We start from the raw sequence: 17,281 nt of genomic DNA on the forward strand, positions 1-17,281 counted from the left end.
TATATATATAAGATATGTGTGGTTGTAAATTATTTTTACGTAAGATCTAAACATAATTTACATAAGGCGAAACTTATTTTAAATATTATATCATAAAAAACGAGAAAAATAATTCTGAAACATTCTGAAATTATCATGTATGTATATACTAGTAGATTGAAAAAGATAAAGAGAGTGTTTATCTCAATGCGCGAAATTAAGATACACTCTTACATAATTTACATTGTTTAAAAATATAAAAGTTGCATGGCTCGACGTATACCTGGACAAGAATAAATGTTAAGAGAAGGCCGACAAACAGCGTTTTATGTATTCGCGAGAAATATGATTGCTGATAAGGCCATAAACCAAGAATCTTTAGAAGTATTCGATTGATTTTGTAATAGCGTTCTTCTGTCGTGTGCATTTTACGAGAACTGCAATGTAACTGTGACGAACCTTTGAATTCTCGAATTATTTTTTGCGACGTTCTCCATCAATTTTCAACGATCGATATCTTCGCGCGCCGGTTGTTATTGTAAAGACGGCTATATTCTAACAATTGAGTAATGTTTTCTTGATATAGATGAAAGCAAATTAGTTCAAATTACCTCAATTTGTGAAAACAATATATTTTTAACGCATATTTTTGCGCAAACGCAGTTGTGACTTTTTTCATCTTGATAGAGGAAAGCCTTTCAGTATCTTTCAGTGCATCGTACGAAGCATTACTCACTCATATATACTTGGTGGATCTATACAATATCGATTGAATTATATATTAAGAAAAATACGAAACTCTGCGGATATATTCGTTATTATATATAATCTATAATCTAGAATATTTCATTTTTTCATTGTACATTTAAGGAAATCAAACAAAAATGGTGATATAAAAATTTTCGCGCAGTGCAAATGAGTTCGCGCTCGGTCCATTTAATATGTATATATGCGTATTACAACATTTATAAAAGATTGTGCCGCTCTAACAAAGTGTACAATAATGATTCAGTATGCACATATGATTTTAGGAGAGTACAAAATGTTGACGTAAAAAAATCAAAATTCTTTTCTCTCTATAATACAAAAATAAAATTAAGTACATTTTTTTTCTTTAATATATATTTTGTACTGTCAGACATATTGATGCTTATCATTGATACAAATGTAAACTATAGTATATATTTTAAAAAGCAATGTTTTTTATGCAATTTTCAACTTTATTTATCGCAAAAAAAAAGTAAGTAGATATATATGACACTGCGCTTCTATAAGTAGCTAATAGTAATTAATTTTACTCGACGGTAGTTATTTATATTGAAATAAAACTTTTCTCATTAAGAGATAATATTATTTTATACATTATTTTTGATGCACTTGCATGGCAGCAAATATGCTCTATGATATATCAAACGACGTATACAGATTCTTCTTATCCATCCAAGATTATGCTGATCTTATCTATGAAACGGATCTACTGCATTAACATACACGAGTTCAACATCTTATTACATTCCTATCGTTCCAATTAAATTTTAACATAAATTTAGCAAGTTTTTATCAATATTTTTATAATTAGCTTGGGTAATATGTAAATGAAAAAAATAATTAAATAGAATTAAAAAAAATATATGTTTAATAAAAAAGATATTAAGTTACAGAACTACTTATTAATTAATTGTTTTGTGTCTTATTATTTTTAATTGCATATTATATTTAATAGCTCATCCATGATTAAAATAAACCACTTCGATGTTTGATTATCGTTCTCAAACTCGATTAGGCCTCTATCAATCTCTTTACAATTTCGCCTATTTATTAACATTGTTTGAAAATGCGAGGGCTCTATCCAGAAATTAAATTTCGGTAGCCTTGCAAACTAAAACAAAAAACAAAAAAAAATTTTATTATACATAAAAGTTACTTACATATGTACACTAATTTTTCACATAATCTCTATTCAAATTGAAGCATTTGTCAATAGCGCGGCACAAGCTTTTGCTCTCATCAAAGTACGATACCACGCTACAAGGAGCCTCAATTCGAATGGCGATTATGTCGAAAAGTGGTGCATATATGTAAATAATTTTTGTGTATAATAAAATGTTTTTTTTGTTTCTTATTTTATTTTGCAAGCTAACCTGAGGTTGATTTTCAAACAGTCCTCGTATTAAGAATGAAAGAATATATATTTATATGTATAGTACATACAATTCCAGAAATTAGTAATGCATATATATCTGTATATTAATTTTTTGCGCACTATTATGTTAATTTAAAGTATCCGACAAATAATAAATTATTCTTTCTAGTTTGCTATTGTCGCGTAGAATAAATCATTAGAAAGTAGGATACTGCCGCATTTACAAGCTGAAAAAGCACATACATTAAACTGTTCGCCAATTCCAGAAGTACGTTAAATCAACATTATATTTTGTTTTTAAATAACTTTTAATTTTACCATAGTAAAACCTTCCAAGGAAGCAGCAAATATGCAATCATATCCTAACCTGATATTTACCGTTCCTTTTTGCATCATAAATAATAACATTTTCTGCGTGTACAATGGTGCTGCATACCACATTCCATTATAACTGCAATTTTTTAACGTTAAACCAAAATATATTGTTAACTAGCAAGAAAGTGCACTAAATACAGTTTTTCGATATAATTAATTAATATTAAATTAATTTCATGTTTGAAAGTATTCGAAAAGTATGTATAATCGATTCAAATCATATTCAAGAAATCTATCTATATGAGAATCGATATCTGTATAAATGTAGCTCTAAAAGTATTGTAAAACGCGATACTCACATTGCTTGGAACAACTTTATTCCATGATCTGTTAATATTTGTCCCGCATAATTAGCGAAGAACATATAAGCCAAATGAATACAAATCAAGAAAGCAAATATCAATATCTCTGTGATATTATTCGTTAATGTTATCAATTGAAGAAACTACGACAAAATGCTACTTAAAAAGAAGTCAGTTAAGCAAAATAAATAAGAAATTATATTGCTTACTTGAAAAAGACATAAACTTAAAGAGCTGACACCAACAATAATCAGAATGGCGAATAATGTCGCAAAATTAGATATAAGAAGATTGATATACCTTTAACGAGGAACTAGATATTGAAACTATAAAATTATCGATATAAATATGCTTTGTCACATATTCAGTAAAAATAACTCTCTCTCCCCCCCCACCCCCACTCCCATCCCTCCCATGCTCTTATACGAGCAATGTATATAAATATAATCTAATCGATAATAGTTGCCAGAAATTCTAAATTTTATAAAAATATCATATTGTTAAACTTACATGTGATTTTGAAAACAAATTATAAATCATAGATTATATGAAAATTATAAATAAGCAAGCATTTTTCTGTAACAAACACACTTAATTCTTGATTATAATTGATTTAATCAAATATATTTTCGCTTTAAGACAATGTGTATTTAAAAAGTAATTGCTTACCTTACAATTTTAAGTAGTGCACATGCATGCCATACGTATGTCATAAATGTTATAGATGAACCATACAACGTGATTAATCCTATGCTACATGCTAATACCTCGTGTAACAATGGAATATAAATATATTTTTCTTGATTAATAAAATATTCTGTGATCACAAATAGTTGACAGGGCCGTGATTCGTTCAATGGTAATATAATATCAAGAATTAATGGCAAAATTGATTTAAAATTTTAATCAATTTATTCCGTAAATTTCATTTATTTTCGTACATATATCGAAGAGATGCAATTAATCGTACAAAAATATACGATAAAGGTAAGATTTCAAAATCAATCACTACTTTTTAATAAACAAAAAAATAAGATACAAAAAGAACGTGTGTTGTTACAAAAATGTAAAAATATACTCACTCGATTGCCCTTCGATGAATAAGAATCGCATATATAATCCTCTGACAAAACAGATTCTGTCTTCCAAAAATGGGAATCACTAACGCACTTTTCTCGATAGCATTCTCTATTCGATAACTATATTAATTTATTTAAATAAATATATACAACGTGATTAATCCTATGCTACATGCTAATACCTCGTGTAACAATGGAATATAAATATATTTTTCTTGATTAATAAAATATTCTGTGATCACAAATAGTTGACAGGGCCGTGATTCGTTCAATGGTAATATAATATCAAGAATTAATGGCAAACATTGAAGTATTGTGAGCAAAAACATACAAAGTAAACCAATCACTGAAAAAAATGTTAGATCTGGTTTGAATCCAATTATAATAAATTAAATAGAAAAATGTTTTAGATGCGTTCTCTGGCTCAACCCCGATATGATTTATCGCATAAAATAAAAAGAGATTAGCTAATTAAATGTATAATAATATATATATTTTTTATCATAGAATATAATATATAATAATAATATTTCATATTCCTACCTATTGAAATTATTGAAGAAAACTGTATGTTATAAGCGTATTTTTCTATAATGTCAACTTCCAACTTATTTTTCAATAATCTCCAATCATCTCGCATTTGTTCTAACATTTTCTTTACCTGTTCATTCCATATTCCCCTCGGTTCAATAGTCGAAATACAATCTCTTTTATAAATGTTATAACGAAACATTTGAATAAAGCATCTGTCCTATTAAACTTACACTATCCGGTTGAATGATAAGAAAACAATACTTTATAGTGACGAAAAGAATAGGGAAGATAGTTGAAAGAATCTTGAGGAGAAGATTCGTATTGTACTGCGTTGTAACGAATACCAACAACTGAGAGAAAACAACATCTTTAGGATTGATTGTCTGGTATATATATAAGATGGATGATTGTAAGTATTTAGTGTAATACCTGAACATAAGCTATATAAAACGAAACTTGTTTTAAACATTATATCATGAAAGACAAAAAAGATAATTCAAGCTAAAACTTAAAAGATTCTTATATAAATTTATGTATAATTATCATCATTAATACATAACAAATTATATAATTATATAAATATATAAATATATGTATATAATAGCGGATTAGAAAAGATAAAAAAAGATATGTTTATCTCAATGCGCGTGATTAAGATACACTATTCTATAACTACGTTGTTTGAAAATTAGAAAGTTTGAAAGTTGTATGACTCGACATATGTACCTGGACAAAAATAAATGTTAAAAGAAGGCTGGCAAACAGTAGTTTATGTATTCGCGAGAAATATGATTGCTGATAAGGCCATAAACCAAGAGTCTTAAGAAGTACTCGACTGATTTTGTAATAGCGTTCTTCTGTCGTATACATTTTACGAGAACTGCGATGTAACTATGAGACGAACCTTTGAAATCTCGAATTATTTCTTGCGACATTCTCCGTCAATTTTTAACGATCGATATATTCGCGCGCCGATAGTTATTGTAAAGACGGCTATATTCCAATAATTGAGTAATGTTTTCTTGATATAGATGAAAGTAAATTAGTCCAAATTACCTCAATTTGTGAGAGCAATATATTTTTAATGCATATTTTTGCGCAAACGCAGTTATGACTTTCTTATCTCGATAATGAAAAGACTTTCAATATCTTTCAGTGCATCGTACGAAGCATTACTCTGCACTCATACACTTGGTGAATCTATACAGTATTAAATGGATTATTTACTCTATAGTTTTACTCGATGGTAGTTATTTAGATTGGGATAAAACTTTTCTCATTACGAGATAATATTATTCTATACTTTATTTTTGTTGTACTTGCATAGCAGCGAATATGCTCTCTATGTATCGAGCGACATATGCAGATTCTTTTTATCCATCCAAGATTACGCTAATCTTAACTATGAAATGAATCTGCTGCATTAACATACACAAGTTTAATATCTTATTACATTTCTATCGTTTCAATTAAGTTGAACATAAATATGGCAAGTTTTTATCAATATTTTTGTGATTAGTTTGTAAAATGTGTAAATAAAAAAATAATAGAATTTTTAAAAATATATCTTTCATAAAAAGGATATTGAGTTACATAACTGCTTATTAACTAATTGTTTTGCATCCTATTATTTAATAGTCCATCCATGATTAAAATAAATCGCTTCGACGTTTGATTACTGTTATATTGTTCTCAAAATCAATTAAGGCTATATCAATCAGTTTTGCCTATTTATTAACATTGTTTGGAAATGCGAGGGCTCTATCCAGAAATCAATTTCTCATAGGCTTGCAAAATAAAACAAAAAACATTTTATTATACGCAAAAGTTACATACATATGTACACTACTTTTTCACGTAATCGCCATCCGGAATTGCAGCATTTGTTATAGCATGGCACAAGCTTTTGCTCTCATCAAAGTACAGTACCACGTTACAAGTACCTCAATTCAAACGGCGATTATGTGCGCCCACTAAGTACATAGCGTTATTCTAAAAACCGAGTCGAAAAAACCTTAATTATTTCTTTTATAACGCTTAATAAAGGAGTTATTATTGAGTAAAGTCGGGCCAATCAGCGCCGACTTTTAGCCGGTCAATGAGCCGCGCGCTTGGTAATGTGCGTGAGCCCTCCCCCGCTAGCATTGAATATTCTTACGCATCGTAATAATAGAAATAATTTTTTCTTACAGTATTTTTACAGGTTGGACAAAATAAAGCGTGACGAATTTTTATCTCCAAAAATATTGTTTCTAGAGAAAAATGTTTCAAATAAAAGTTGCAGTATTTCAAGGGGGACGTAAGTTGATGTTATAGGAATATTTGTAGGTGACGGTTTTCAAGATTATTTCAAGGTTAAATCAACTTAATTTTTTTTAATGAAAACCCTTGTTTTTTATTGCACATTCTTATAGTTCTTCTTGAGACCTTTTCAAAACCCTATAATAAAGTATTTTTTCATTAAGTATTTTTTGAATTATTTTATATTTTATATGAATATGAATTTTAGTACAAAAAAAATTATTTCTATTATTACAATGCGTAAATATATTGCACGCTAGCGGCATGCGCGAAGGAAAAATGCCACTGCGCCGCCGTAGCGGCGGACCGCTCGCAGACACTATCACGCGCGGCTCATCGACGTGCGCCCGACTAAAAATCGGCGCTGATTGGACAGACTTTACTTAATTTTAACTCCTTTATTAAGCGTTATAAAAAAAAATTGTTCAAGACTTTCGACTCAGTTATAAGGAATAACGCTATGTACTTAGTGAGCGCTCGTTGCGTGTATACATATTATATCCTGTATATATATACCATACCCTGTATGCATACTATAAATTTGCTACACGTTATATTCAAAAACTCTATAATTTACAGATGTAGCACAATTGTCTAATTCGATACATTACCCGATTTATAATAAATTTTTCTTTATGCCATATTATCGCGTAGAATACATCACCATGAAATAGGATACTGCTGCATTCGTAAGCTGAAAATGGCAAAATAAATTGCTCGTTAAATCCAGATCAAAGTTCGATTTTATTACTAAAAAAATTTTAATTTTACCGAAGCGAAACCTTCCAAGGATACTACATATAAACCACCAAATATTAAAGTGACGTTTATATTTCCTTTTTTCATCATAAATAATAATAATTTCTGTGTATGCAATGGTGCTGCATACCACAGTCCATTATAACTGCAATTTTTAACATGGTAGATTTAAATAGAAGCAGTTACAGATAAGCAAAAAGTTAATCCTGACATTTTTGTGATAAAATTTTATGTTAAATTAATAGTTACACGTTTATATATAAGTATCGAAATAATAATACAATCAGTTTAAATCGAATACAAACAATATGTCTGTATGGAAATATAGAATACCATAGTATAAATATAATCCTGAAAGTATGTATGTAAGACATGCTATACACACATACACACTCACATGGCTTTGAAAAGTTCCATTCCATGGTCTGTTAATTTTTGTCCGCCGTAATTAACAATAAACATATAACTTAAATGTATGACAATAAGAACAGTGACTATACATGCATCTTCAGTATTATTGTTTATTAATGTTATCTATTGAAGAAACTAAGGAATGTATATTCAAAAAGCAAAGTCAACAGCACAAAATAGAAAAACACATTATACTTACTTGAAAAAGATTGATACTTAAAGAACTGACACCAACAATAATCAGAATGGCGAATAATACCGTAAAATTAGATGCAATAAGTTTGGCAAACCTTTAACGAAGAATATGTGATATTATCAATATAAATATGTTTTGTCATATATATTCAGTTACAATAAATATTATGATCCAGTACGAGGAATGTATATAAATATAATTTCATCGGCAATAGCTATCTGAGATTTTACATTTTATAAAAATATCATATTGTTAAGTTTACAGGTGTTTTTGAGAAAAAAAATTATAAATTATAAATAAGCAAGTATCTTTTTCATATTCTCTCTATTTCATATATTTAATAATTGATTATGCTCGATTTTAAATTTTAATCGATTTGTGATTTAAATATCATTCGTAGATATATCAAAGATATGCAACTAGTGATACAAAAATACACGACAGAAATAGATAAATAAATAGATAGATAAATAGATAGATAGATAGAGTGATAGATAGATAGGGAGAGAGAACGTGAGCGAGGGAGCGAGAGCGAGGGCGAAAGTGAGAGTGAGAGCGAGAGAGGGTTTCAGAATCAATCACTACTTTTAATACATAGAAAGATATAAAACAAATGTTGTAACACAAAAATGTAACAATATACTGACTTGATTGCCCTTCGATGAATAAGAACCGCATGTACAATTCTCTCATAAAACAGATAATGTCTTTCAAAAGTAGGAATCGCTAACGCACTTTTCTCGATAGCATTCTCTATTCGATAACTATTAATTCATTTAAATATATATTTGTTTAATTATATTTTCGTTTTAAGACAATGTGTATTTAAAAAGTAATTGCACTTACCTTGCAATTTTAAGTAGTGCACATGCATGCCATATGTATATCATAATTGTTATAAACGTACCATACAACGCGATTAATCCTATGCTACATGCTAATACCTCGTGGAAATTATCATGTATGTATATACTAGTAGATTGAAAAAGATAAAGAGAGTGTTTATCTCAATGCGCGAAATTAAGATACACTCTTACATAATTTACATTGTTTAAAAATATAAAAGTTGCATGGCTCGACGTATACCTGGACAAGAATAAATGTTAAGAGAAGGCCGACAAACAGCGTTTTATGTATTCGCGAGAAATATGATTGCTGATAAGGCCATAAACCAAGAGTCTTTAGAAGTATTCGATTGATTTTGTAATAGCGTTCTCCTGTCGCATACATTTTAGACGAGAACTGCAATGTAACTGTGAGACGAACTTTTGAATTCTCGAATTATTTCTTGCGACATTCTCCGTCAATTTTCAACGATCGATATATTCGCGCGCCGGTTATTATTGTAAAGACGGCTATATTCCAACAATTGAGTAATGTTTTCTTGATATAGATGAAAGCAAATTAGTCCAAATTACCTCAATTTGTGAGAACAATATATTTTTAACGCATATTTTTGCGCAAACGCAGTTGTGACTTTCTTATCTCGATAGTGAAGACTTTCAATATCTTTCAGTGCATCGTACGAAGCATTACTCTGCACTCATACACTTGGTGAATCTATACAGTATTAAATGGATTATTTACTCTATAGTTTTACTCGATGGTAGTTATTTAGATTGGGGTAAAACTTTTCTCATTAAGAGATAATATTATTCTATACTTTATTTCTGATGCACTTGCATGTCAGCAAATATGCTCTATGATGTATCGAACGACATATACAAATTCTTCTTATCCATTCAAGATTATGCTGATCTTAACTACGAAACGGATCTACTGCATTAACATACACAAGTTTAACATCTTATTACATTCCTATCGTTCCAATTAAATTGAACATAAATACAGCAAGTTTTTATCAATATTTTTATAATTAGCTTAGGTAATGTGTAAATAAAAAAATAATAAAATAAAAAAAATATATGTTTGATAAAAAAGATATTGAGTTACACAACTACTTATTAACTAATTGTTTTGCATCTTATTATTTAATAGCTCATTCATGATTAAAATAAACTATTTCGATGTTTGATTATCGTTATATTGTTCTTAAACTCTATTAGACCTCTATCAATTTCTTTATAGTTTTGCCTATTTATTAACATTGTTTGGAAATGCGAGGACTCTATCCAGAAATCAATTTCCGGTAACCTTGCAAAACAAAACAAGAAACAAAAAAAAAAACATTTTATTATACGTAAAAGTTACTTACATATGTACACTACGTTTTCACATAATCTCTATGCGAATTGAAGCATTTGTCGTAGGGCGGCACAAGCTGTTGCTCTCATCAAAGTACGATACCACGCTATAAGAGCCTAAATTCGAATGGCGATTATGTCGAAAAGTAGTGTATATGTGTAAATAACTTTGGTGTACAATAAAATGTTTTTTTTTGTTTCTTGTTTTATTTTGCAAGCTAACTGGAGGTAGATTTCCAAATAGTCCTCGTATTAAGAACGAAAGAATATATATTTAAATAGTACATTATATTCCAGAAATTAGTAATGCATATATATGTGTATATTTATTTTTGCGCACTATTATATTAATTTAAAGTATCCGACAAATAATGAATTATCCTTTTTAGTTTGCTATTGTCGCGTAGAATAAATCACTAGGAAATAGGATACTGCCGCATTTACAAGCTGAAAAAGCACATACATTAAACTGTTCGTCAATTCTAGAAATACGTTAATTCAACATTATATTTTGTTTTTAAATAACTTTTAATTTTACCGTAGTAAAACCTTCCAAGGAAGCAGCAAATATAGTACCGAATCCTAAAGTGATATTTACCGTTCCTTTTTGCATTATAAATAATAATATTTTTTGTGTGTGCAATGGTGCTGCATACCACATTCCATTATAACTGCAATTTTTGAACGTTAAAATAAAATATATTGTTAACTAGCAAAAAAGTGCACTGAACACGGTTTTGCAATATAATTAATTAATGTTAAATTAATTTCATGTTTGAAAGTATTCGAAAAGTATGTATAATCGATTCAAATTACATTCAAGAGATCTATCTATATGAGAATCGGTATCTGTATAAATAAAGCTCTAAAAGTATTGTAAAACGCGATACTCACATTGCTTGAAACAGCTCTATTCCATGATTTGTTACTATTTGTCCCGCGTAATTAGCGAAGAACATATAAGCCACATGAATACAAATCAAGAAAACAAATATGTATATCTCTGTGATATTATTCGTTAATGTTATCAATTGAAGAAACTACGACAGAATTCTACTTAAAGAGAAGTCAGTTAAGCAAAATGAATAAGAAATTATATTGCTTACCTGAAAAAGACATAAACTTAAAGAGCTGACACCAACAATAATCAGAATGGCGAATAATGTCGCAAAATTGGATGTAAAAAAATTGATATACCTTTAATGAGAAACTAGATATTGGAACTATGATATTATCGATATAAATGTGCTTTCTCACATATTCAGTAAAAATAACTCTCTCTCCTCTCCCCTCTCTCTCTCTCTCTCTCTCTCTCTCTCTCTATCTCATGCTCTTATATATGAGCAATATATAAATTTAATTTAACCGATAAGAGTTGCCAGAGATTTTACATTTTATAAAAATATTATATTGTTAAACTTACATATACTTTTAAAAAAAAAATTATAAATCATAGATTATATGAAAATTATAAATAAGCAAGCATTTTTCTGTAACAAACACACTTAATTCTTGATTATACTTGATTTAAAATTTTAATCAATTTATTCCGTAAATTTCATTTAATTCGTACATATATCGAAGAAATACAATTAATCATACAAAAATATACATATGATAAAGATAAGATCTCAGAATCAATTACTACTTTTTAATAAACAGAAAAATAAAATATAAAAATAATGTGTGTTGTTACGAAAATGTAAAAATATTCTCACTCGATTGCCCTTCGATGAATAAGAATCGCATATATAATCCTCTGACAAAACAGATTCTGTATTGATAGAACCGTGATTCGTTCAATGGTAATATAACATCAAGAATTGATGGCAAACATTGAAGTATGAAACCCAAGAACAAGCAAAAAAAACCAATCACTAAAAAATGTTAGATCTGGTTTAAATCGAATTATAGTGAATTAAATAGAAAATCGTTTTAGATACGTTCTCTGCCTCAACCACTATGATTTATCGTATAAAATAAAAAGAGATTAGCTAAATAAATGAGACAAAGTAATATGCTGCGTGAAGTTGGCATATCAGTTTGTCCTGAGGCATTTTCTTTGGTTTAATCGCCAGAATTATTTGTTTAAACTATCAAGAACTCTAGAACTATTGAAAATAAAGCCAGAACTCTTAATTATTTATGATCTTCCACGAAATGATATGCTAGCTTCACACACACTAGAATATAATATATAATAATATTTCATATTCTTACCTATTAAAATCATTGAAGAAAACTGTATGTTATAAGCGTATTTTTCTATAATGTCAACTTCCACCTTATTTTTCAATAATCTCCAATCATCTTGCATTTGTTCTAACATTTTCTTTACCTGTTCATTCCATATTGCCCTTCGTTCAATAATCGAAATACAATCTATTTTATAAATGTTATAACGAAACATTTGAATAAACTATCTGTTTTATTGAACTTACACTATCCGCTTGTATGATAAAAAAACAATACTTTACAGTGACGAAAAGAATAGGAAAGACAGTTGAAAGAATTTTGAGGAGAAGATTCGTATTGTACTGCGTTGTAACGAGTACCAACAACTGAGAAAAAACAACAACTTTAGGATTGATTGTCTGGTATATATATAAGATGGATGATTGTAAGTATTTAGTGTAATACCTGAACATAAGCTATATAAAACGAAATTTGTTTTAAACATTATATCATGAAAGACAAGAAAGATAATTCAAGCTTATATAAATTTATGTATAATTATTATCATTAATACATAACAAATTATATAATTATATTAATATATAAATATATATTATATAAATATATGTATATAATAGCAGATTAGAAAAGATAAAGAGAGATATGTTTATCTCAATGCGCGTGATTAAGATACATTATTCTATAACTACGTTGTTTGAAAACTAGAAAGTTTGAAAGTTGTATAACTCGACATATGTACCTGGACAAGAATAAATGTTAAAAGAAGGCTGGCACACAGTACTTTATGTATTTGCGAGAAATATGATTGCTGATAAGGCCACAAACCAAGAGTCTTAAGAAGTACCCGACTGATTTTATAATAGCGTTCTTCTGTCGTATACATTTTACGAGAACTGCGATGTAACCATAAGACGAACCTTTGAATTCTCGAATTATTTCTTGCGACATTCTCCGTCAATTTTCAACGATCGATATATTCGTGCGTCGATAGTTATTGTAAAGACGGCTATATTCTAATAATTGAGTAATGTTTTTTTGATATAGATGAAAGCAAATTAGTCTAAATTACCTCAATTTGTGAGAGCAATATATTTTTAATGCATATTCTTGCACAAACGCAGTTATGACTTTTTTATCTCGATAGTAAAAAGACTTTCAATATCTTTCAGTGCATCATACGAAGCATTACTCTGCGCTCATACACTTGGTGAATCTATACAATATTAAATGGATTATATTTTGAGAAAAATACGAAACTTTACGGATCTATTCACTATTATATATAATGTATAATACTTCATTTCTTTATTGTACATTTGAGGAAATCAAACAAAAATGGTGATATAAAAATTTTCGCGCAGTGGAAATGAGTTCGCGCTCGATCCATTTAATATATACATATACGTATTAAAATAAATGTTTATAAGATTTTGCCTGTAACAAAGTGTACAGTATGCAACTGAGTATATATGTGGTTTGAGGCAAGTACAAAATTTTGATGCAACAAAATTTAAATTTATTTTTTTTTATAACAAAATAAAAGTTAATTTTTAAAATATTTATTTTGTATTGTCAGACATATTAGTATTCGTCATCGATACGAATGCAAGATAGTATATAATTTTTTAGACAGAGATTCTTTTTTCTTGCAATTCTCAACTTTACTTATTGCAAAAGTAAGTAAGTATATATACGGGATCCGCTTCGATAGTAATAAATAGTATCAATAGTTTTACTCGATAAAACTTATTTAAACTGCTGCAAAATCTGTTTGTCTCATTACGGGATAATATTGCTCTACATTTTATTTCTGATGCATATGAATAGCCGCGTATATGCTCTATGATGTACCAAATGACATACAAACTCTTCTTATCCACCAAAGATTCTGCTAATTGAATTTAACTACGAAACGAATTTAACATAAACAAGTTTAACATCGTATTACATTCCTATCGTTTTAGTTAAGTTGAACATAAATACGGGAAGTTTTCATCAACATTTACAATTAGCTTGGGTAGTATGCAAATAAAAAAATTAATAAAATCAGAGGAAATATATATCTAATAAAATAATATTGAATTACCTAATTATTATTTAATAATTATTTATTAACTAATTGTATTGCGTTCATGTTATTATTTAATAGCCCATCCGTGATCTGTAAAATAAAACGGTTTCGACGTTTGATTATTGATTTGTTGCTCTCAAATTCGATTAAGCTTCAATCTCTTTCAAGATTTGCCCACTTATTAGTATTATTTGGAAATATCAAGAATGAAAGAATTTATGTTTATATAGTACATTAAATCTTAAAAACTAATAAGGCATATATTTATTGTTATGCGCACTTTTATGTTAATTTAATTATTCTTCCTAGTTCGTTATTGTCGCGTAGAATGAATCACTGTGAAGTAGGATATTGCCGCATTCACGAGCTGAAAAGGATACATATCTTGAACTGCTCGTTAAATCTACGTTAATCCAACATTACATTTTGTTTTTAAAAAAAACTTTTAATTTTACCGTAGCAAAACCTTCCAAGGAAGCAGTAAATATACCTATATTGACATATATCGTTCCTTTTTGCATTATAAATAATAACATTTTCTGCGTATGCAATGGTGTCATATACCATTTTCCATTATAACTGCAATTTTTAGTTGAAGTAAGTTGTGAACTAGAAAGAAAAACGTGCTAAACACGTTTTGGCGATATAATTGATGTTAAATTTACAATCGATTCAAATCACATTCAAGAGATCTATCTATATGAGAATTGGTATCTGTATAAATATAGCTAAAAATATTGTAAAACGCGGTACTCACATTGCATGGAACAACTTTATTCCATGATCTGTTATTTTTTGTCCCGCGTAATTAGCGATGAACATATAAACCAAATGAAGACAAATCATGAAAGCAAATACCACTATCTCTGTGATATTATTCGTTAATGTTATCAATTGAAGAAACTACGATAAAATGCTACTTAAAGAGAAGTCAATTAAATGAAATAGGTAAGAAAGGATATTGCTTACTTGTAAAAGATTTAAACTTAAAGAGCTGACGCCAATTACGATCAGAATAGCAAATAATACCGTAAATTCAGATGTGATAAAATTAATAAACCTTCAACGAGACGTTAAGTATTAGAACTGTTACATTACCAATATATAAATAGGCGCAAACTTTGATATATATTCATTTTTCTATGCTTCCATGTGCTAAATAATATGATTCTGACTTCACGTTTAATCCTGACAGTGTTTAGTTCCATATTTTAAAGAGATATATTCTTAAGAATCTAAATGTGTTCATCAAACGCACACGTATTTGTGTATGTGTCAAACAAATTGCAAATCTGTAACGTACTTTAAGCTCTTAAATGTATTTAATTGTAAATTTACACCACATTTTATTTGTGATATTACTTAATATAAAAATATATAATAATAAGCAATTTAGTATTAAACGTGGTAATAAAACGGTTTCAAAATCAGTCAACCGCTTCTAATGGATAATAAATAACACGAAAGACAGGGTGCAAAAAATTTTATAGCAATAAAAAAAATTAAAATACTGACTCGATGGCCCTTCGATGAATAGTAACCGCATGTACAATCCTCCGGTAAAGGAGATACTCTCTTGCAGGGCTGGAGATCGCTAACATATTCCACTCTATCGCGTTCTCTATACGATAACTGTATAAATATGTTTAAACATATTTCAATTTCACAAACAGGGACAAGCGCAATTAGCATTACCTTGCGATATTAAGCAGCGCACATGTGTGAAGGACATACATCAAGAATGTTGAACTGACGTTACAAAATGCGATTATTGCTACGGATATGGCTAGTATATGGTGTAAAAATATAGCGTATATATATTTCTCTTGGTTGACGAAATATTCCGTGATAAAGATAAGTCGACAGGAACGTGATTCATTCAATGGTAATATAATATCAAAAATTAGCGGTAGAAATTGTAGTATTGTGAACGTGATTATTGCAAAACAGCACAAGCCTGAGAGAAAAATCTAATTCATATTTAAATCTAACTTATATCTAAATAAGTAACTAATTCAAACAACATATCGAAGATACATTCAAACATACCGCATACACATAGCATATTGATATTAACTTTGTCACAAGCTATATATCACTACATATATGAGGCGGTAACACACATTACTATTCTTACCCATCAAAATTATTGAGAGAAGTCTCGCGATATAAGAGTATTTCTCTATAATACCAATTTCCAGTTTATCTTTAACCAATTTCCAGTTGTCTCGATTGTACTTCAGCATTTGCTTCACCTATTATTCCATTTTTTTTTAAATATCTTTCCTTATATGGTTAAAATACAATTTGTTTTGTATCAATGTTACAACAATATGTTCGAAAGAATTATTCTTATTGGACTTACACTGTCTCTTCGTATAATAAAAATGCAATACTTTATAAAACAGAAAAGAACAGGCAAGACAAATGAGAGAATCTTGAGCAGGAGGTTCGTATCGTACTGCGTTGTGATGAATAGTAGTAACTAAGAACATTTAGGAAATATAACAATAAATCATTTCTGCTTATCACCAAAATGTTTTACACACGCTAGAATGCGTTTTATTAACATTTTTTATTAAGAAAATAAATCTAGATGATATAAATTAGAAAAACTTGCATAACAAAATTTTAGTAATAATTTTATAACAAATATCTTTATGTTTTTTAGAAAGGTTTTAAGTTTTTTAGTTTAAATTATATATATACACAGTATATATATATATATATA

At 28.6% G+C, this 17,281-nt stretch overlaps 4 protein-coding genes and 1 long non-coding RNA gene across 9 annotated transcripts in view; 1 reads left to right on the forward strand and 4 right to left on the reverse strand.

Moving 5' to 3' along the window:
* The window catches only part of LOC115241755, a 170,292-nt gene that overhangs the window by 92,344 nt on the left and 60,667 nt on the right, over window positions 1-17,281 (forward strand). The window lies entirely within an intron of this gene.
* Window positions 1-17,281, reverse strand: part of LOC115241730 (mannosyl-oligosaccharide 1,2-alpha-mannosidase IA) — a 481,287-nt gene that overhangs the window by 81,009 nt on the left and 382,997 nt on the right. The window lies entirely within an intron of this gene.
* On the reverse strand, window positions 2,168-5,460 carry LOC115241734. Its single transcript, XM_029817660.1, is given in 8 exon segments — window positions 2,168-2,349; window positions 2,441-2,573; window positions 2,797-2,942; window positions 3,009-3,099; window positions 3,882-4,224; window positions 4,422-4,539; window positions 4,643-4,762; window positions 5,139-5,460. Coding segments are annotated over 8 exon segments (1,149 nt in total). The 5' UTR covers window positions 5,283-5,460; the 3' UTR covers window positions 2,168-2,295.
* LOC115241741 lies at window positions 12,100-14,519 on the reverse strand. The gene is made up of 4 exons (XM_029817669.1): window positions 13,219-14,519; window positions 12,725-12,844; window positions 12,504-12,621; window positions 12,100-12,176 (listed from the first exon to the last, which is right to left on the reverse strand). The coding sequence occupies exons 1-4, from the start codon at window positions 13,360-13,362 to the stop codon at window positions 12,100-12,102; spliced, it is 459 nt and encodes a 152-aa protein (XP_029673529.1). The 5' UTR covers window positions 13,363-14,519.
* LOC115241735 overlaps window positions 14,826-17,281 on the reverse strand; it is a 6,037-nt gene continuing 3,581 nt past the window's right edge. Inside the window, exons 2-9 of the mRNA XM_029817661.1 lie at window positions 16,916-17,035; window positions 16,688-16,805; window positions 16,246-16,507; window positions 16,066-16,182; window positions 15,520-15,610; window positions 15,308-15,453; window positions 15,006-15,129; window positions 14,826-14,917 (exon numbers count right to left, since the gene is read on the reverse strand). Coding sequence (XP_029673521.1) covers window positions 14,864-14,917; window positions 15,006-15,129; window positions 15,308-15,453; window positions 15,520-15,610; window positions 16,066-16,182; window positions 16,246-16,507; window positions 16,688-16,805; window positions 16,916-17,035 — 1,032 coding nt within the window. The 3' untranslated portion in view covers window positions 14,826-14,863. The remainder of the gene's footprint in view (window positions 14,918-15,005; window positions 15,130-15,307; window positions 15,454-15,519; window positions 15,611-16,065; window positions 16,183-16,245; window positions 16,508-16,687; window positions 16,806-16,915; window positions 17,036-17,281) is intronic.

The sequence above is a fragment of the Formica exsecta genome, unplaced genomic scaffold (assembly GCF_003651465.1).
Source record: "Formica exsecta isolate Colony F162 unplaced genomic scaffold, ASM365146v1 scaffold51, whole genome shotgun sequence".
NCBI classification, from domain to species: Eukaryota; Metazoa; Arthropoda; class Insecta; order Hymenoptera; family Formicidae; genus Formica; species Formica exsecta.